Source organism: Anticarsia gemmatalis, chromosome Z (assembly GCF_050436995.1).
Source record: "Anticarsia gemmatalis isolate Benzon Research Colony breed Stoneville strain chromosome Z, ilAntGemm2 primary, whole genome shotgun sequence".
NCBI lineage: Eukaryota > Metazoa > Arthropoda > Insecta > Lepidoptera > Erebidae > Anticarsia > Anticarsia gemmatalis.
In genome coordinates, this window is record NC_134776.1 from 5,060,280 (window position 1) to 5,083,458 (window position 23,179).

General features: G+C 35.7%; 2 protein-coding genes across 4 annotated transcripts in view; one reads left to right on the forward strand and one right to left on the reverse strand.

Moving 5' to 3' along the window:
- Window positions 1-164: 164 nt before the first annotated feature.
- LOC142986219 (uncharacterized) lies at window positions 165-11,136 on the reverse strand. Of its 3 annotated transcripts, none has more exons than XR_012960339.1 (9): window positions 10,802-11,136; window positions 10,400-10,453; window positions 9,164-9,348; window positions 8,790-8,871; window positions 6,988-7,053; window positions 4,715-4,830; window positions 3,891-4,072; window positions 700-769; window positions 165-335 (listed from the first exon to the last, which is right to left on the reverse strand). XR_012960339.1 is itself a non-coding variant. In XM_076134572.1 (9 exons), the coding sequence occupies exons 5-8, from the start codon at window positions 7,045-7,047 to the stop codon at window positions 764-766; spliced, it is 369 nt and encodes a 122-aa protein (XP_075990687.1). In that variant the 5' UTR covers window positions 7,048-7,053; window positions 8,790-8,871; window positions 9,164-9,348; window positions 10,400-10,453; window positions 10,802-11,136; the 3' UTR covers window positions 165-335; window positions 700-763. The 3 variants fall into 3 exon arrangements, 2 of the variants coding, with proteins under 2 accessions (XP_075990687.1, XP_075990688.1); XM_076134572.1 differs by having other exon boundaries at window positions 3,891-4,077; XM_076134573.1 differs by having other exon boundaries at window positions 3,891-4,077; window positions 6,988-7,056.
- A 484-nt stretch (window positions 11,137-11,620) lies between these two features.
- LOC142986218 (uncharacterized) overlaps window positions 11,621-23,179 on the forward strand; it is a 37,658-nt gene continuing 26,099 nt past the window's right edge. The window contains exon 1 of the mRNA XM_076134571.1: window positions 11,621-11,979. Within this exon, the coding sequence (XP_075990686.1) occupies window positions 11,779-11,979 (201 nt within the window). The 5' untranslated portion in view covers window positions 11,621-11,778. The remainder of the gene's footprint in view (window positions 11,980-23,179) is intronic.

Sequence of the window (23,179 nt, forward strand, 5' to 3'; positions counted from 1 at the left end):
CATATTAAAACTTTCAGAAATGGTGGAGGCGGAATTTTACAATATTTAATTTAATAACCGCTAGGTATTTAGAATACGGCGAAATATTTATTTCGTGACAGAGATTTAAATTAAAAAACAAAGTATTTTAAATTTATTATTTTATTATAATTTTTGGTATTTGGAGACAAACATTGCGCAGCGAATATTTAAATTAGTTATAGACTAGATGACCGTTCGTTGCCAGTAGTAATACAGCTATTCCTATTAATACTATGAGGTAGTGTTCCTGTGTGCTCATCAATATTGGATCTTCTCCTTTCGACGGCTGACGATTTCTATCAAACATTCTGGAACTAAAAAAATACGTATATACTAAAAAAATGTTAATGATTCGATAAAGGTGTGTTTTTTGTGTCGATAAATTAAATAATTTAATTTTCTAATAATAATTAATGATCTAATAATAATAAATTAAATAATTTCGATTAAATAATTTAAGTAAAAGTTCTATGAAGATACCGTGATTGAAAGTTATTAAATTAGAGGTCATAGGTCAGGGCTAGAATATACCAATAAAGTTACTGCTTTAATACAAAACAGTGAATTGATAATATCAATATGAGATATATATGCCTACATTCAAATGCGCCTTTAGTTAAATTGACATATTAATTGGCATTTGACATATACAGTAGTAAATCTTAGAGTTTCGATTACCTTAGGTGATTTGTGTCCAGGGGCAGCTGATAGCCATGCTCAATCACTTTCAACATTGTAATCATTATCTCTGTAATTATAGTTAGGATAGATAGGTACTATGCAAATAACGCCAACTGTCTTCTCATAATTCAGCATGCAATGTTAGAATGAAACTAAGCAATCAAAATTTAGATCAGCAAATATAAGTATGCGTCGTTTTGAGGTGGGGAAAATTTTGTAAATGAAAACTACCTACTGTAATGAACTCTGTAGTGTAATAAGCAACTCAATGTTACGGGTGTAATGTACATAGTATTTTGTAATACGCTGAAGTTTGAAATATTCCGATCATTGTCACCATAAGGAACGCCCTAGAAAGACATGCACAAATTACAACGGTGATGTCTCACAAAGAGGTCAGGTGGTAGTACTCGTAACGAGTGGGCGTGTATAACAAGATTTATGGATGTGAATGAGGCAAGGGAAGTTTGTAAGGATCGTACCAAGTGGCGATCGCTGGTTGTTCACATTCATTAGGGTGTTTCACTTACTAAGGCAAAAAAATTAATGTATTATTTTTCTAGACTTTGCTCGCCTTTCAGATCTCAGTCATGTAAAAGGTATGTATACCAAATTTCAAGCCGTTTGAATAATATTTAGGGGTTGCACACTTGGTCACTTTTGAAAATGTATGAAAAATATTCAACTATAAATATTCATCACATTTATTAAAAAAATTGAAATCAAAACTCTATATAATAATATTCTTTGAATACTAAAATTAATATTCATTGTGACAGACGATAAACAATACGCATCAAACAATTTTATAAGATAGTAGCTCAGCTTTAGTTCACTTGGTGACGTCTTTTCCGTGATTTTTGACTACCATCAACAGTATTTGTTTTTGTTGCTCGTCTTTCACCGTTTCATTAAACTTTTCTTACATTAGAACTATTCCTCGTTCTGCAGTATTAATAACCACCTTCAAAACATTTACTTGGATCTTTAGTAAATCACTGCAGTACTCTGTCAAATCGTGGATTCCAAACAGCTCGAAGAAACTCTTTGTTTTTTTTTGTTACAAAATCGCTTACGATAGTTTCTTTAAAGTCCAGTCCTTTACCTTCCAACCCCATCTTTTCTTTTTGTTCTGCGGGTACCATTTCCAGATTTTGAAGCACCTTTTCCTTCGCTTCTCCACGTAAATGTTCATTAAAAGAAGCCAGTCACACGTTTGTTTCTGATAGATGTCAGACGTCTTTTGGCCGCTGAAATAGCACTTTTGTCTTCGTCTGGCTAAGAATTTAATAAATGTAGTAAGTCAAGTCATATGAGCCCATCGGCTTACAGGTGCCTCGTGCCACAAACGGACGTATATGAGACTGACGGAATCATCTATTCTATTCATTAATTCCTGTCGAATTGCGTTGAAATATGTTCAATTGTGAAAAAAAAAACAATTTTAAGTGTATAATAATATATTATGCTTTTGTCATCGATCTTGCCTGACGGAATTCTGAAACTGAAGTTGATTTCAGCTCAACCTTCTAAATAACGGGAGTGAGAGTAGTAACAACTCCTTGTAGTCCTCTCTTGGATGGTTTTGTCCCTTAGAATACTTTGAATGTAACTAACCATTACCACACGTTGTTTTTCTAATAATCCTTGAATAGGAGAGCCTTAGTCTCAAATTGTTGTGTATAAATTTTTTACAAGGGTACTATTGGCTTTCGTCCACACATCTAAGAATTTAGCACTGGCAAAATTTAGCGGCATTTGAGAGTGTTTGTTTCATTTCTTTACGGTGATAATTCAACACCAAAGTAATTGCTCTTTTGAAGGAAGTCTAGCTCTTAAAAAATCATTAAAAGGCACTTTTTCTAATAACCAAATACCTCTCTTAGTCCCTATGTTTAAAATAGATTACTAACCTGCGACAAATATAATCCCACATAAGAATTATAGAATAAAAACCCACACTAGCACAATATGGTACAAAATTCGAAATTATGCTATATCAAGATAAAAGTCACCAATGTGTGCAACCTTTAAATATTGTCCAATCACAATGAAATTTGACTGAAATTTTGTTTGCACCATTGAGAATCAGGGGCCGTGCAAAGTCACATTAAAATCACAACTTCAGAAAAATGAAACACCCTAACATTCATACATTTAGTCATACTTGTCACCATTCATGATGAAGTTTCAGGGAAAATTATGAAGATTTCAGTTTAGTTTAAACAGCACATACTAATATGTGTAGGTATACTTATAATGAATTTGAATCAAAGACATCAAAGTGGAATGTCTACCAACTAGACACATCCTTTCTTTATTTCGACGAAGTTATTCATTTCATAAACATCTCTGGAGGATCGTAAACATAAATTGTTTTTTAGAAATCTGAATTGTTTACCACCTTTACGCCTGGTTCCCACTTGTCCGGTGTCGGAACCGAACATTAATCGTTTACGGTTAATCCGGTTTACGATAAATGTGAATAGCTTCTATAAAATGCTCTGCTACTAGAAACTCCGACTAATATTCGGATCCGACACCCAACAAGCGGGAACCGGCGCTTACCACCGGCACTATTCATGACGGTGTTCAGGATAAAAACTAAGATGATTTTGTTTCGTATTCGTATATTTTGTGGCCGCGGTCACAAACTGATTGCGTTACTCATAAGTGCCGACTCTAAAGCACACAGAACAGTCTCGCAACTGCGATTGTGTTGCGGGTCCCATTTTACAAGGTCAACTACATTTTGACGCCATATTATTGCAAAGTGCTGCAATAACCGTTTACAGCTCTTCGGTTTTAAATGTACCTACTCATACAATTCGATATATTTTGATGCATGATAGCATATTTCATCGTAGTCTGTAGTTTGGTTACGTGCCCACTGCCCGGTAAATATTTATAGGCTCGCTCCCTTTAACGTAGGACTATTGACTAACATTGTTATTGGAGAAACGTGGCTGTAGGTCATACACCTCTGCTTAAAGATTCGGGTATAAGGCTTGCTACATACATATTTGGTTCTACTCACTTGTTCGGTTTGTGTCGATCGCACATATTCGGTTTTACCGCCCGGCGGGACCGATTAATGCCAAACCGAATATGCGTAGCAAGCCTAACAAGCGTGATATTTGTATTATTTAGTTATTATTAGTTTACGTATAAAACAAAATAATACTTACACATTGAAATACATGGAGTCTATCAGCTCCATGGTCATCCCTGTGTCTGTGAAGTAGTGCGTACACTTCGCTTATCAGTATGAGTATCAACGCAACCGTTAGAATGATGCACAACACATCTATGAAGCGAACCTTCCTTCCTAGAGTATCTTGGCAACGCTGATCGAATGATGATTGACAATCTGCACTGAATAAAATATAAATCTTTACTAGTACGGAAAACTACAATAGGATGAATGGGCTCCCGGAAGTCCAAGAAGGATGGTAAAAAAAAAACAAATTCATTATGCTTAAGAATTGGGTAGTTGGCAGGTTAATGAAAAAAACCAAACTTGAACCTACTTGTAAAAGGTTCATCTAAAATTATCAAGCTATGTAGTTTTTTTACGTAAATAATGTCGATTTTGTGATTGTTAAAGACTGAAACGTTTCATTAAGCACTCATCTGATACTAACAAAAATAAGAAACTGTGACGTCTCTACGCCATATTTCTATACTAAAATGTGTTTTTGCCTTTTCATAAAGAGTAGCTGATTTGTCTGGTAGGCAAGTACCCAATTCCTAACAGAATGCCAACAATGAAGAGGTAAATGACAAAGGTTTTATCATCACGTCACAAAAACACACAAATCTTAAATGGCGTAAAAAAATTTGCTTTAGCAAAAGATTTCACTGACAAACAATCTTACATTTCAGGTTTGCAAATGTGATATCAACATTGATCTAACACCTTTATTCACTTCCTTCAATTACTAACATTTGTTAGTAAGTGTATTAAAAAAAACAAATTAAACAGTAGTGTGGCAGCTCCAATAAAACTGACCATGTCCGAAGAACTTGTAGTATCTGGCGAAGCCTAGAGCGTTTGTCTAGACAGCCAGTGAGCAAGCGCAGTACTAAGTATTCGCTATCCAGCCATTTGTCGTCCACACCGACTGCCTGAACAAGGAACTTGGATACAAATCATTATGATAATGACTAACCAAATGCTATTATTTAAATAGAATACGGGAATTAACGGGAACACGCATTTTACCTTGGAATGCTTCCCTGCGTCCATGGTTGGTATAACCAGCGCCGAAACGTCAAGCAATATACAGGGTGTCCCAAAACTCAACGATAATCCGAGACAGGATGAAAGGCCAAGTCATACCGGTTCTAGGAAAAATTAAAAAAAAATTCCATGTCACTTAGTTCAGCAATAATAGACACTTTTCGAAAAAGTTGAAATTCCACACCCTTGATCGCATTTTCAAGTCCTGTGATCACCAATGTCACAATATCGCTGTGTTTTTTTGAATTTCGTGATCTTCATTAAATATGCTATTAATCGTAAAACAAATTAATGCACAAAACATTGTTAATTTCATAAAAAAAGTAAAGTTTTAGTGAGTCATGGTTCACAAAAATATCGTTAGCTAACTTTGACGCTTCATATTGAAAAAAAAATGTACTACACAACCCTTGGCAAGTTATTTCAAAAGTTGGCGCATTTAATCAAGATTTCAAAATGGTGCAACACTTGCCACTTTTCTTGCCATTAAAAATGTTATTTTTATTTGAACGACGAGTATCCTCGAAAATGGATCGGACACAGTGGTACAATTGTATGGCCTCCTCTTTCCCCCGATCTAAATTCAGTAGATATTTTTTACTGGGAATGCATAAAATAAAAAGTCTATTCAAAATCAATAGAAAATCTATCAGAACTTCGCCAGAAAATTGACACAGCGTCAGAATAAGTAAATGCAAGGAATTTTGCTTGACTGGTAAAAAGATCTTTTGTACGCCGTTGCAGAGCCTGTATTCGTGCCAGAGGAAAGCAATTATTTTTAGTAAAGAGGTAATTGAGTCAGTCCATAACCAATATTTAATGTAATAAACATAATAGATAATAATAATAATAAAAAAAGAATGAACGAACCATCGTTCTTATTTAATTATTCTCCTTAAACTAAAGTAATTCCGAATTGTTTTCCTCTGGCACGAATACAGGCTCTGCAACGCCTTACAAAAGACCTTTGCACCAGTCAAGCAAAATTCCTTGCATTTATTTATTCTGACGCTGTGTCAATTTTCTGGCGAAGTTCTGATAGATTTTCTATTGATTTTGAATAGACTTTTTATTTTATGCATTCCCAGTAAAAAATATCTACTGGATTTAGATCGGGGGAAAGAGGAGGCCATACAATTGTACCACTGTGTCCGATCCATTTTCGAGGATACTCGTCGTTCAAATAAAAATAACATTTTTAATGGCAAGAAAAGTGGCAAGTGTTGCACCATTTTGAAATCTTGATTAAATGCGCCAACTTTTGAAATAACTTGCCAAGGGTTGTGTAGTACATTTTTTTTTCAATATGAAGCGTCAAAGTTAGCTAACGATATTTTTGTGAACCATGACTCACTAAAACTTTACTTTTTTTATGAAATTAACAATGTTTTGTGCATTAATTTGTTTTACGATTAATAGCATATTTAATGAAGATCACGAAATTCAAAAAAACACAGCGATATTGTGACATTGGTGATCACAGGACTTGAAAATGCGATCAAGGGTGTGGAATTTCAACTTTTTCGAAAAGTGTCTATTATTGCTGAACTAAGTGACATGGAATTTTTTTTTAATTTTTCCTAGAACCGGTATGACTTGGCCTTTCATCCTGTCTCGGATTATCGTTGAGTTTTGGGACACCCTGTATAATATAAAATGCATGTCCGCGTTAATTTCCATATTCTATTATGTGTTTGCAAACATGCAACGCGAAAGCATAAAAAATATTACAAAATTGAGCCTGAATATACTTAGTAAACGTTTACTTTTATTTAGTCAATGGTAATTAAAATACATGATATTCTCCTGTCTTCGTGTCACTGGTTACGCAAAATATTTAAAAAGTAGCTCTATTAATACGGATAGTATTTAATATTTTGGCCCGAAGTCGGCAGCGGTGGCAATCGTGATATCAAAAGGGCCATGTCTGTAAAGGAGCTATACGGGCAGAGCCCATAAGAGACAGGTCTCTGGCAGAGTCTCTGCAGTATCTATTTGGGACAACATACTCTCTTGCACCCGTGGAGTATAGGATACTAAACCTGCAAGAGCTTTCCTCGAAGACAGATTGAGGACCGGTCACGGTTTCGTAGCATAGCCATGTGCCCCTGCTGAAACAATTGTAAATATTTAATTATCCTGTTGGCGGAGCTGCACCCCTCAGCTAGTCTATACTAATAATATAGAGTTGAAGAGCTTGTTATTTTCAACGCTCTAATCTCAGGAACTGCAGGTTCGAGTTGTTAAATTATTTTTGTGTTGGATAGGCCTTTTACTGAGGAAGGAGTAGAGCAGCAATAAAAAATGTTGTGAAAATGGGATGATGATGAGTCCAAGCAGCCGTTAGTTACCGATGAATTTATTGCGGAATACCGAGTAGGTACTATTGCACGCAGATAGTAAATTACTCCAAGCAATAATGGTACAAGATGGACGTTGAATGTCTTAATGCAATTTTCCTATTTTACGTCATACTTAAGAAGTCTGATTGCAAATGAACCGATATCCGAATTATCATCATTATAGTCATTAGTCTGACACTGAAATGTTAAGCAATGCACGTATGAGGGGAATGAAAGAGTAGATTAGTCGCTACTAGTGCAAATACCTATTCGACAATCTAAGAAGAAAACTATAGGAATTTACCTCTCAAGTAAGTAAATTGTCAAAATGTTAAATATTGCTTTTTGAAATAGAATTGTTGTAATTTAAAAGTGTAATTATTAAGTAGTTATATAAAAAAGTCTACAAATCAGGTTACATATTATTGTCACCTCAAAGTCGAAAAGCTTCGACAAAAAGCGAAACATTGTATTACAAATGTCAAGTAACGTCATGCAGTCAGCTGATTGTTTTATTAGGTCATTTCGGAATTGTGCTGAGGCGGTGCAATCGTCACGGAGTGACGTCACAGCGACCGGTAGGCTCGTTACGCAACATTCATAACACCGATCTCGCTGTACGGTTAAAAAATAATTCGGTCCGCTTACGTTAGATATTGCCAAACATCTATTGAGATCGTAATACATTTCTCAACGTGGTTGCTAAGCTTGTTACGCGAGGGCGGTCGACTATGAAAGGGCGACTATCAGCCAGTCAAATCTTAATTAGGTTAACAAATTTTTTCGTTTACACCATACCTTCTTCGATTTATAAGTATCATTGTTACCATATTATTATATCTAAGTAAAATTTTTACGTAAGCGCATAACTTTTGAAAAACTAAACTAAAATGGATAGTTCTTATTTTAACGTGTTTGCAACAGTCGCGATAAGGTTTGATCGGATCGATGCATGGGATCATAATTCCCACGGGCTTGCAATCGATGGGATCAACATTCCCACAGGATGGGAATCAACGGGATAGTACTGTACTATTATCGGACGAATCCGGGCCAGTCCCCTAGTTTACAGTACACAATACAGATGTATACTGGCTTACTAATAAATGTCAATCATCAATGCGAGTTCTGATTAGATAAACGGAGTTGTGTTTTTAACTCTCATAAAGTTTCGAAGTTGATTGAAAGTGACAAAACACTGTATAACTAACCTGAGCTTACATAACTTTTTTTATTTAGTAAGACGGTCAGTGCTAAATTTGTGTAGTTACCTAAATTTAAACACCTAACGTACGTAAAATAGATACACTGTCACATTTTAAGCAGATTTTTTTTCACTGAAAATACTGTTGTTTATTAGCTACAAAGTAATTTTCCAATCACTGCGTATTTATTGTCTGCCTGATAGTAATATTTTATTCATATTTTCATACAAAAAGTAAAAAAATGTTTTGAACTGTGCCCTATTTAATATTATTTTGACTATGAAGAGAACGTCTCACCTGTCCATCTCACAAGCAGAAAGCTTTTTCGAATCCAGCTGCTGAACCTGCAAATGTTACACTAGAATTTCTTCTGAAGTACCTACAAATAGAAAAAGATATTATTTAATTTTATTGAGACAACACACTATAGTACACACAATCGTATACTATTCATAAACTTGGCGATTTTAGAAGACAACACGTTTCTGTCATTGAAAAAGTATCTTATTGACACTAATGTAAAGTTTGTAAAGATAGGGCGTCGCGTGGGCACGATGGAAAATGGGAATTTGTAGATTTAACGGTGCTTGAGCTACTGTTTGTAATTTAAGTACTTAATTCAGGTCGGATTTGATACGTTGTTAAGATACACTCAGGTATTGATTACTTACAAAGTTGTAGTGTCACAATGAAGTGTTGAAGAAGCCTCCCGACAGGATCCGACAAGCCTGCGTCAGCAGGATGAGAATGAACGTGAACGCCACACATATAAACACTATTTCAACCAGGTCAAAGCGGTCGCATATACTCGACTTCGGCGGGAACTCCGTGCCAGCCATTTTCAATACGGAAGAACCTGGAAAAAGTGTATTTAAGTACAAGCAAGAATTTATGTTTTATGTTATCAATAAAATGAGGGTTTACAAAAAGCGTCTGTACAGAATGCGATCTGATGGCTTTTACTCGGATGAAAGAGGTCAACAATATAACCAGAAGTGGATAATGACATAACCAGTTAGGATTCTCATCTCAGTATTGAGTTGGTAAACTACCCTTTTGCTTATCACAGTTTTGCCGAGTTGGTTTCATAGGCAGAATGTTATATTCCTTACTGGATACTGATTACCAAACATAATGAAGGGTATCAGAAAAATAATAAATCCTATCACTTGGATACCATTATCCTACAACGATCATTTTTTCTTCGTATGATACTGGTTACCAAACTGTGGTATCATACACGGCCGAAGGGGAAAAAAGACACTCATCTGACCATGTTTTATATTCCACTATGTCGCTTCGTTACAGTATTAGCATAGCGAAACACAGCGGTTCTGTACGCGCTTTTACGCTTTTTTGAAGATTAAAATATTATCTTCTCTGTTTCGTTAGATATATTTATTGGATGAGCCTTTGTTCCAAACTATGTTGGAGTTGGCTTCCAGTCTCCAGACCGGATCCAGCTGGATACCATTGTTTTGCATGGAGCGACTGCCTATCTGATCTCCACAACCCAATACCTGGGATAACACGATACACTTCGGTAAGACTGGTTGTCAGACTTTCAAGCTTCTGACTACTGTTAACGACCGTCAAAGATCTTCGAAAATGACAGCCGGGATCGACAATTTCACGTGCCTTCCGAAACACGGAGGAACTCGATATGTATAAGATGGCAACTCATCCACAGAACAACCTCGGTAAGCATAGGCATGGCTGTTGTTAACTAAGCCACGAGCTCCGTTTCGATAGATGCGTCCTTTTCATTATAGGCAGCAAAGTCGGTGGCCAAACGGGGTGATTAGATGAATAGGCAGTATTTCTTTATTCGTTTTGCTAATACGAGACGTGTTTACCTATCCAATACCCTTTAGTCGCAGGAAATATCTAGAAAGAGGAACACTCACCTTTTTAATCGCAGACTGTTGATTGCTTATAGCAACTAATTTGTAAGTATTGTTCTGAAAATTATGATAAGAGATTAATAGGTACCGAGTTGGAGAGAGCATATTATAGTTTTTTTTTAGTGGTAGTCTAGTAGGTGTTATTATTTATCAGAATATAAGAACAACTATGATTGTCTACGAGTTCTACGACACATAAATAGTAGCTCAATCAATCAGCCTGGCTTTACTTCCAATTACGTAGGTGTAGGCTCCCAGTCTCCCCGGATGCAGCTGAGTACCTACTAGTATTTTACATGGAACGACTGCGTATTGGACCCCCACAACCACATCCACTGGGATACGATACCTCTTGGTCTGACATAAATAGTAGCTACTTACTCGGTAAGTAGCGCAATAACTTACCAATGACTAAAATATTTTCTTTATGTTTTTCCTGCAGTATTTTATCGCTTCTAAAGTAGCTAATGGTGGTAATAAGGTTTTGATATTATCTGGTGTACAATTTTTTTTTGTAGAACTGCCTAAAATTATGCCATGTGTTTATAAATTGCACTTATTGTAACTCTTTCTTTACTGCGAGAGCATTACCCTTTAGATTTTTCTGATCCATTTCATTTAGCGGTTTAATTTCAAAACACTAGTAAAGGACAAAAGCGACATTATTTAGTTCTACTAGAATTTTAATGTTAGTAAGTAGGTATTCAAATTAAATTATTCAATCAGTAATTTTCAGTGCAACATGATGCCCAAAGAAATGTCAACTATAACCAAAGAGCGTGAACCAAAGAGTAAGAACTTAATGTCAAGAATTTTTTGACATAGCATATAGCGGCTTTTTGCTTGATTAAAACATTTTGAAAGAACATATTGAGGCGTTTTAAAAATTTCTATAGCGACCTCTACCGTTCATTTATAAAATCTAATTTTATGCTTAGCGACGCCATCTAGGAGACTCAACTGGAACTATATAGATATTATAAGACACATCATACTTAAACGAAAATACAGTTTGTCAATAGATGTCGCTTTAACAAATAGCGGAGACAGTTTTTCAGGTAATACTACATGAAATAATTTTGAATATGAAATATTTTTCAGAAGAATGATGTTAGACGTTACGTATAATTTAATGTTAATTATAAGATATATGATAAGACATTTGTGACGATCAATGAATGTGAGTGTACGGGCGGTCCGCCGTCGACAGGTGGGTAACCACCTCGAGCCTCAGTATTACAGACACCAGTATCGGTAACGGTTGCATCGCTCCGTGCGCGCGCGCTCACCGACGCGCTTGTTGTCCATTCGAACTAATTACGATCCTTCTTCAATGAACTTCACCTGTATATAATGACTCTGACTGTGTTACTTCAAGAACGATGTTCATGCATCAGCCCGAAGTGGCTCCCGGCCAACTGGACGAGGAGTTCAGTAGACCAGTGGAGTCTATCATGAGATGCGAAGACTTCAAAAGTAACTTTGCAAGAAGACTATCGAACCGTTATATATCCAGATCGCCGGCGACAACGAAGAGGCAAAACTCACTGAGATTGCACACGGCCGACGAAACAGTTGACAATGTAAGTTTTTTCATCACCTATTTTTCTATTGTGATAGTTTCGTTGTAAAAGCTAGCGTAGTTGTAACGGTTTTACTGCCGGAATAGCTAAGTACAGGTATAGTTTTTCAGATAGTCAGTTTTAATTTATTGTTGATACTTTATGTTGCGGGTGAAAGTGTTCGTAACCATTCATGGTGTGATATTTGTTTGCAAGCAGTTGATGCCGCAGCAACTTAATAACTATTTACTATTTATATGGATATGCGTGTACGAATAAAAACATTTATGTAGAGCAAGCATGTAACTGCTTCTGTGGTCTGTGCACTAGTATACCATTGCTGATCACGAAGTCTCGGGTTGGATTCCCGGGTCAGGCAGAGTGTTATTGATCTTTTTTATTTATGTTTGATTATTCTAAGTAGTAACCCGGTGTTTAGTACGTACGTACTAATATGACAATAAGTTTGTATTGTAAATGGGTTTATTTTTTTTACCTTGCTTACCTTCTTGAATAAGAAAGTATGTATGAATAGAACGTATGTACCTTTATATACTAGGTAGCTACCAAAATTGTAGTGTTTGCACGTTGACCACGATGTTAAACTAAGCACACTTATTACATTTTCTCACCGATTATCCGCACGTCAACGTATTTATTTATTCGTAAACAACAGTGAAACCAAATATTTTGCTTTTTTGTTGTTTTACTACAAATCCAGTCATTTGTTGGTGTGTAAAATGTCCTAATGTTGAATGGGTAGGCACGGACATAGAAATTATTGCTCCGACTACAACTTGTGCATCGCTAAGAGGAATCAAATATGTCTTAGCTCGGTTTCTTGTGAAAGCAAATTTTTAAGGTTCTCTACTCAAAGGGTAAAAGGGATTATTAGGGTTTCGCTGTCAGACGGACCGACAGACTATCTCATGAATAGTATGATAGTTGTAATATTCACAGATGACGTATTTCTGTTGCTTCTAAGCTATCGAATGAAATTTATATTTAAGGATGCGCAGACAGACAGCGGAGGCTTAGTAATAGGGTCCCGTTCTATCCTCTGGGTACGGAACCCTAAAAAACTAACAGACGACTTGAGATCCTCCTTATCTTCTTTAAGTCGGTTAAAATGATTGGTCAGTTAGGTGCTAACATGATATATTTTCTTATATTGTTGAAAGAGATATTCCAATCTATTCTTTTCTAACAAATCCATCAATATTTTTATAAATGAAATGAATCTGATATAAAATATGTAGTGGGTTCGAACCCCACCCGGGACATACATATAGTTGAGTTCGTTCGTTCGTCGTATGGTTAGTGGTCACCATGGTGTCAAAATTGTTCGAGCCACCTGTACCGTGATCTATGTGACAACAACCGGAGCTCCAAAGCACGGAGACGTTCAGTTCAAATACCACTATGCGGCCACCCATCTATGGAATTTCCGCGCCAAGGTTGCTTAACCCACTGATCGTTTACCGACCGATGAGCGCAACTAACCTCGAGCGCCTCGATACATTTGAGTGATGATTGCGAGGTTCTGTAAGTGGTTGTAAATTTGTGTATTTAGAATATGGTCACACGATCGCTAAAAAAGATATAATTGGATCTAGTAACTAGGAAACATATAAACATAAACATACACAGAGTTTACGCTTTCGACCTTAAAACCGAATCATGCTACATGCATAAGGTTTCTAACATAATCGGATTTAGTTACAATTAAAAATTAATGTCCTTGTTTTTGTATTACGTAAATACATTAACTCAGAAGCTAAGACGGTCTCTTCACAAAACCAGTATTTAGGAACATTAGAATAATATTCACAAATCATCGAAATAACGACGCTGTCTTCTTTTGAACTGGTCTAGTGACCTTTTGACCGACAGTAATAATACCTTTGTTCGTATAAAACAACGGTTTTAGCTCGTAATTACCGCTAATTTTATTTTAAAAGTTCTATTTCAGTTTTATTTGACTCGTATTTTTATCAGTCCCCAACTTACACTTGGCCAGCGTGGACTTAATGCCCAACCCGTTTCCCCTAGTGGAAAGCAGTCCTTTGCACAGCCGTGGGACAGTAAAGGGTAAAAGAACTTTATCGGAGTAGAAACTTAGGTGGAGTCTAAATAACGTCAGTTGCCCCGATCCCTCCAAAATTAATCTATCTATATATATAAAACTCAAAGGTGACAGATTGACTGACATAGTGATCTATCAACGCAAATCACACAGTTCGGGCTGAAAATTGGCATGCAGGCACATATTATGACGTAGGCATCCGCTAAGAAAGGATTTTGATAAATTCTACCCCTAAATGGCTAAAATAGGGGATGAAAGCTTGTATGAAACTTTGACAATTTTAAACCGATCGGGCTGAAACATTGCATAGATTTACTATAACGTAAGCATCTCCTAAGAAAGATTATATTGGCGATCTCTTGTTAACGGTCAGGTGCGTAGTACTCGTAACCGGCGCGGTCCTGTATGACAAGACGTATGGAAGTGAATGAGGCAAGGGAAGTTTGTAAGGATCGTAACAAGTATCTTTCTTTGGTCTTTGCACTACGAGGAAGTGGCGTGATTTTTTGCATGTATGAATGATAAAACGATTTAGAAATGCTTTATATTATATGGTAACTATTTGATAACAAATACAAATTAAATTAAACCTTGTATAAAATTAGGCAGTCTTTTCGGGAGGGAGAATATTATCCAGCATTGTTTATATACATTTTTAAACTCATTACTGTCCCACTGCAGGGCAAGGGTCTCTCCCAAACGAGGGGGAGGTTAGGCCTTGAGTCCTTATAATAATTATTAAAATGTAGAAGTTAAATTTTACAGACACTAAACACTTATATAACATATCAACGAGACTTTAAAATACACACGTCCACGTTGCTTCAATTCGAAAGGTACTCTTCAACAATAGCACATAAAATATTGTATTTTGTGTGAACCAACAAATTTTGGTACAGTAAAGTGGAAAGTGTTCGCTTGAAACTAGTTAGTAGTTATTATAATATGTATCATACATTTAAAGACAAATTTTTACTGCGAGATGAAGGTTTTCATCTAGACGGTGACGTCATGCCAGAAAGTGTTGTCGGTATGCACTAACACTAACATTTCTCAGAGCTACTTTTGACCCTTTACTTGAAAGGGTGATTGGATATTACTAACGCATATTATTATTATGTTTTTTGCAGTCGAGCTTATTGATGTTTAACAGCATAATGAGTTTCTTTATTTGTTATTACGTATGTGTATGTTATTATAAATATCACAGAGGATGTATTTCTGTTAGCGCTATAACAATAAATACAATAAAATAAATATTTAAGGGAGGCTCCATAAAACAAACATAATTCCTCTATCGTTTTTATAAATAATTATACGGAACGCTTGGTTTGCAGACACTTCGTTGGTATTTTTTGCATGCTTTTGAACTCTTGCTCAACAATCACTGTCAAAGTGCTATTTAAGTCATCTATACTAATATTATAAAGCTGAAGAGGTTGTTTGTTTGTTTGTTTGTTTGAACGCGCTAATCTCGGGAACTACTGGTCCGATTAGAAAAATTCTTTCAGTGTTAGATAGCCCATTTATCGAGGAGAGGCTAGGCTAGGCATATATTATCACGCTACGATCAATAGGAGCAGAGTACCAGTGAAAAATGTTACAAAAACGGGGAAAAATATGATTCTCTTATGTGACGCAAGCGAAGTTGCGCGAGTCAGCTAGTGAAAAGATACAAGAGAGTAGTAAGAATTTATACCAATGAGACGTAAAGACTTTAAAAACATACAATTCTGGTGAACAATGGTGTGAAAGATGACATAACTAGGTACAACGGGAATGGTGTTGTGGCCGCAGTACTCGTAAACAAACATAAAAACAATCACGATGGGACAATAGTACCCATATAAAATGAACCACCATAGAAAAGCGATGACGATATTAATTCAAGCAAACACAAGAAATATTATACTTTTATCTAGTCCCGAAAGGCGATCTTCTGTCCCTGCCTACCTCTACAAAAAAAGGGCCGATATTATACATATAACTTAAGCATATATTTATATATTTCTGATAAGTGAAATAATAGAACCGAATTTAGAAACTAATATCGCAAAAAGAAGTTTCAAATAAATACCATTTACATAAGATTTTTAAATATTATAATTATAGCTAAGACATAGGTACGTAATCCTACTTCAAAAAAATAACATACTTTTATAAATCAATCAATATTCACATCGTGCTTACAACGAGGTGTTATAATAAATAAATAATAATAAATAAATATTAATGGACAACTCACACACGGTCATTTGATTCCAAACTAAGCAGAGCTTGTACTATGGTAACCAAATAACTGATAAACATACTTATATACTTCTAAATACATACTTATATAGATACATTAACATCCAGGCTCAGAACAAATACTCGTGCTCATCACACAAAGATTTGTCCCGGGTGGGATTCGAACCCACCACACGCGGCGCCACGGTTGTTGCGGCGAGGTGACCGCTTAAACCACTACGCCAAACGTGCAGTTATTGACCCAAGGTTTGATCCACAGGTAGGTGTAACAGGTTAGGTAGTTACCTTCATAATTTTTATTGCTATTGTCTTCCGTAAGGCTGGTTTTATAGCTACGCTGTTAGACGCGACGTTGAGCAGCGCGCATTTGAACACCGCGCGGTCCCGCTGTAAAACGAGATTAGCACCGCGCGTTTCGGTGCACCGGCGAACATCTCGCGTTTACTTTACAGCGCTGCTCAAGCGCGTGGCTATAAAACGCATATACTACCACCATACGAATTAGAACGCGCGCGCTTCAGCCGCGCCGTCGAAACGCGTAGCTATAAAACCAACCTAACAGTAGAAAAAACACATGTTAGATAATTTTCTCGCAACGTTATAAAAGGTATTTAAAATGCAAAAACTGTGCAACACACAATTGTACCGTGGTTGCGACTGTCGATGTTTCTATTGCAAAGAGAACAGTGCGAATATGAAGACAAAGAAAATTTTGGAATCCTTTCTTGTTCTTTTGAAAAGACTAATCTTTAGAAACTATTAAAATTGAGACAACCACTTCTACGCTTACTCGTAAAAGGGAACTTTACAGTAGAAGAGTTTAAAGTGTAAAGAGTTCCAAGAGAAGAATTTGCTAACTTTTTTAATGAAAAGTATGTTTAGTTGGCGTTGTATAAGATTTGTAACTTCGTTATTAATGGATATTTCTTCATATTTTTTGGCATTAACTACAACACATATTTTCATGTATTAATTTTACGGCAAAAAAAAACCATTTTACTCTTTGTAAATATATACTTACGGAATAAATATGATGGCCTTCGTGGCGCAGTCATTATGATGGTCGCCACGCCACTACCAGTGCCATTAGTTCAGTACAGTGGTTCGATTCTCACTCGGAAAAAATATTTTGTGCTATCCACAAATAGTTGTTTTGGGATTGGTTTTAATACGGGAGTTGTCTTTTTAAAATGAAAAACCCAACCAATTGACAATAGAGAAAAAAATCATGGAATTTGATTGCATTTTTTTTATGAATTTTTCGGAAGCACTTGCATACATAACAGAAATATACCGTCATTCGTCGCTTTTACCAATAAAGCTGTGCTAATAAAGATGGAATCTATAGATTTTGTTAACTTATTAGTTACCAGATATGGCTCATTAATATTTATCAGCAATGGGCTACTGTTATCAAAGATAACTTTATTTTAATACTAGCTGACTCGAGCATCTTCGCTTGCGTCACATAAGACAGAATGGGTCCAATTTTTTTCCCGGTTTTTGTAACTTTTTTAACTGGTACTCTGCTCCTATTGGTCGTAGCGTGATGCTATATAGCCTATAGCTTTCCCCAATAAATAGGCTATCCAACAGTAATTGAGATTTTTAATTCGCACCAGTAGTTCCTGAGATTAGCGCGTTCAAACAAACAAACAAACAAACAAACTGTTCAGCTTTATAATATTAGAGATTAATAACCTAATGCAACCGTGGTCACGGGCTTACGATAGATACAATTCGATTGAAACGTCTGGTAAACAAATAAGGTATCATAACATTTAATTTTCAATCACGTTTAAGATCCGTTGCATTATAATATTATGCGTACAAGTCGCGAGAGTTTAAACCGTTAGCTGTATTTTATCAAGACAAATGATTTATTCCTAAACCTCGAGGCGTATTATCCGATGCATAGATCGCGTTTTTGCAGCATCTTTACTTAAATTATAAACGATATTAATTTGGTAATTGCATTTAATTGACGTTATTATGTGTTACGAGTGTTTAGATAGTTTTAATTAAACACTAGCCAATTATCACTAGAAACTTTAGGTACAGCTCTCTACTATTCGTCATTGATAAAAAGTAGGTACACATAATTCGAAAGTTTTACATAAATAATTTTGTAAAGATTTTTTTTTATGAGGTTTGTGACTATTCATACTTTTTTCAAAGACATGTAGGCGGTTTGCTTTTAATAAATATATGTTTTTTAATAAAATTCACCCATTAATGTCCCACTGCTGGGCAAGGGTCTCCTTCCAGAATGCGGGCCAGCTGACCAGAACAAAAACTGTTCCAAAGAGCTCTCTACAGGGAAAAGGATTATATTATATATAAAGAGGAACCAAGATATAGGTTGTTTGTTTAAAATTATATAGACTGTAAAATGTATCGCCCAGTATAGAAAAAACAGGCATAATTTTGAAGAGGCTTTTATATGACGGGGTTCCTATAAATAAAATATATTAATAATAACAAACTCAGCTTACAGCAACAGTAGGAAATAGTTCAAAATGTATATAATTAGATTTTAAGTAATAAGGATATGAGTATTAAGGATTTCTTGACGTTTTTTTTGTATATTTAAAGGGCTCCCATACAACATACGTAATTGTTTGCCGCTTTTAAAATGATGCGGAATCCTACTAACATAAGTCGTACTTAGCCGGTTTTTTATTACATACCACCCATAACGTGGTACCTCAAATCAAGATGGATCAATTAATTGCCCGTTTTTCACCAATTGGTCAATCGTGTGTCTATCAAAATCGATCTGTGCCACCAATCGACCAGAGGTTCGCTTTAGAAATTTAGCAAATTTTAAATTTAGCGACACTTACATCGTCTCCGACAGTTGATACATGCTCTAAAGTTGATGATTGGTTGCATATATATTTTAATAGAATGTAGTTTGTATAGAACCTTGGCGATATTTTTCGTTTCGTAATTAGCTAATAAAATTAAATGTTATTTTCTGTGCAAAGGCGATCGAAATTTTGAATTGTTTAGCCATATTTTTCCGTTGAGATGCATTTATTATTTTCTTTTTATAACACGAATCGCCTTCATTTTAGCTCCAAGTAGTTTTTGTAGTTGTAGGTTAAAGGTTTAAAGTGCCATTCATATGAGGCCAAAATAGCCTTTTGTTGGTCTTGCTAACAAAACTGTTCTACAAAAATTGGAAAGTTTGCTCGAGAGCAAAATATCCTTAATAAATTCTAGCGAACAAGAGTTGAAGTATTTCCAGGTCGGAAGTGGTGTCGTGTATTGTGAGGCAGTTCTCGCGATATGAAAGGATGATAACGAACCATTGTTCATGGCACCATCCTCCTTGAGTGGGATGTGGGAAATAAAAGGCGTATTGCCGATTATTATGGTGTTGTGAACTAGGTGCTGCTAATAGTATCTTTCGGATCGCGGTTTCAATCGACTGCTTGGAGGTTAAACGCGTCTCCCTGTATGAGCAAAAAATACGATATTAATTCTACCCTAATTTATCTTATTGGTAAAATCTGTTTCATAATACCTTTAGCCCGATTCCGTAGAGTCGGTCCTATCGAGTATCGGGAGTTTTATAAAACGTATCTGATCAGAGCTGCGAGCTGCTCAGATTGTCATGCAAAATTTCTCGATATCTAACCAATTGTCGATAGTCGATAGTGGTAAAGAATCAATAAAAAATCTAAATGCTGATATCGGTACTTTGAAAACGGTTCTATTATTTAAAACCAACACGAAAAGATTTCATACAAGAAAATAAGTCCGGGTGCCATACTGTAGTAATGTAGTGGCAAATTTAGGCCTGGTCCTTCCCTCATCAAGGGAAGTAAGCCCTTGTCCAGCAGAGCGACTTAATGTGTTTTGTCTGTATTATTCTAATAATGAATACTAGCAACGCTTTTACTAGCCCCGGCCTCGAAAGGTTTAAAAAGTTACCTTTACATAAAACCCTAACAAAACACTAAAACCTTCCTCGGGAATCGCTGTATCAATGGCTCAGTACATTTTTAATTTTATCGCGAACAAACATACGCAGTTAGGGATAATTTATAATCTATACTAAAACTATAAAGCTGAAGAGTTTGTTTGATGTTTGTTTGCACGCGCTAATCTAAGGAACTCATGGTGCGAACTGAATATTGTAGTGTCGGATAGCCTATTTATTGAGGAAAGCTGTAGACTATACATATAACATCACGCTTCGACCAATAGAAGCAGAGCACCAGTAAAAAATGTTTCAAAAAATGGGGGAAAATTGTGACCTATTTATTCTCTTTCTTGTGACGAAGTGCAAGGGAAGCAGCGCGAGTAAAGTAGTAATAAATAATGAGAGTTATTTTATAATAAAATATAATTGTGTGAAGAGGTATAACTAAAACAATACAACTGTTAAAGACAAAAACACTCATATTTGTATCGATGATTTAAACGGATGCATCGCATCCGGTAAGGGAAACAGGTTCCCCTTTGTTTATTTGTCCGTGACCAGGTTTTGCCGAAATTACTCATTTAATTAAAATAAACCATCACGTTTCATTTCTTTGAGGGCAAAGGAGGGTCGTTACTCGTTTAGGAATTAATGCGTGTGGCACTTAGGTTCAGGACACATTCGTACACGTACACTGAATATATATTTGTGCGATCCACAAATAGTTGTTTCGGGTCTGGTACTTTGTATCCGTTGTTTTTCTTAGCAATTCTTAGTGCGATAGTTGTCTTTTTGAAGAAACTTTAATTAATTTTCATTAAAGCTGTTCCTGTCACTTGGCCAGCGTGATGGACTCAAGACCTAACCCCTCACTCATTCCGGGAAGAGACCCTTGCCCAGCAGTGGGATATTAATGGGTTAAATAAACTTTAAAATAGTTCAGCTGACATATATTATGTAAATTGTATATATTATTGTGTAAATAATGGAATAATGGAATTAGATAGATACCTTCGATATTATTCGATAAGTTCACTAACAAGAACTGATGGTGCGTTACTAATTGACATATAATGACGTTTACTTATGTGAAATTGTGCATTATGCGATCATTTACATAGGTACTTACTTTCCTATTATGTGCCAGACAGGTTTGTTGTTAATTAGATCGCAATAATAATCTTTTTACCTAACTAGTTCATAATTAATTCTCGTAATTATTCTGAGTAACGTTTAAAATAGCATACGGATCTATGATTTCAATCAAACTCGAGAAAATATTTGTAATTCTCATATTAAGTGGCTTGTAAAAATGAATATAATATATGTGATAATTATAATTGATAATCTTGACTACCTTTGTGACCCGTCGTATACGAGTGCTGCTCGAATACCCGGTCGTTGCAAAGTTGCTGAGATTTTCATTTAAGAAATCCGTAAGTAATCGCCCGAGCCTAGGAATTTATGGTCGTAAATGCTATTGTAGACCTCCGTGCCTAGGAAGAGCACATCAAATTCTACTCTTACGATGTTGTCAATTTCGGCTAATGCTTGGCTTCTCTAAAGTAGACCTACCTTGAGTTTGTCCCTCGCATTCATATGCCCTAAATCATTAATTCGATCGCAGTAAAAATACTAAACGTGACGTCCTAATGTCGACAGTTCTATACTAAAAAGGATTTTAGTCGTTTCACAAAGAGTAGCTTGCTTGGCTGGCATTAAAATACGCCCCATTTAATCAAACCGCTTTACATTTCACTTTTAAACCAGGTAAATGTTACGCTGACTTAAAATTACATGACTCACTGTTTTGTAATAAAAAGTACCGTTATTTAGATACCATTGTTTGTACACTTTATACTATAGTTAAAGTAGAGATGTTCTGACTAGTCGGCGACTAGTCGGTAAAGCCGACTAGTACGTAATTCGGTATTATTCGGCATAGAGCGGCTTCTTGCTTTGCATGAATTTCTTAATATATTAGTATAATATTCATGTTTTCTGCGTAATTCTTGATGGTCAATCCATGGTTTCAAGTTAATGTCATAAAAATAAGTATTTTTCTTCTTTGTTAAAAATCATTTCGTTACTATTTACCATCACCTAAATTAAATAATTCTCAAAAGATAAACTTTAGGTATCTACCTGCCTAGCCTACATATACTCATTATTGCCTCTTGGTAACACCGATGGGTTTGACCACCAGTCGGCCTTCTGTCAGCCGATTAATCGGCTAATTGGCTAGTCGGCCAAAGCCATCATCGGCACTTCTCTACTTATAAACACCATAAAAAGTTAACTATACTGACATTTAAGTTTAATTTATATTTTTTTATTTACTTTTATAACACGCCTGTAATACATTTATGAATCTAAAGCAGCCTTAAAATTTAAAGGTCAATTCTTGTGAATAGGAACGTTGAAAAGAAACTAGTTTCAATTATAAATTTCAAAAATGAGTGATACGTTACGCGGTTCGCTATTTGGTCTCAATTTACTTTACTGTCATTTTCAGTATCATTTTTTATTTGTATGATATAATTTTAACAGATATCATTCTCGGCCAGCTATTGTGAGAATTTCTTAGAGTTACATTAGAACTTACACAAGATCATCGAGTTGGCAATGCAGGTGTAACATAATGACATTTAAAGGGGTGAGTGGGGTCAGGTCATCGGCCGCTAGGACTAAAGGTTTCAATTATAAAACAACGTAACCGGCAGACCTGTATGACAAGATGATTGGATGTGAATGAAGCAAGGGTAGTTGGTAAGGGTCGTACCAATTGGTGTTCTCATGTCTCTGCTATGGTGGTTATTTTCTGTTTGTAAATAACGTTAAAAGACTAGCTTTGACTGACTATATATACGGATGAAATAGGGCTAGGTTTGCTTATAAATATTTTTATGCTGAACTGGCTAACTCGCGTGGTTTCACCCGAATTGGTCACA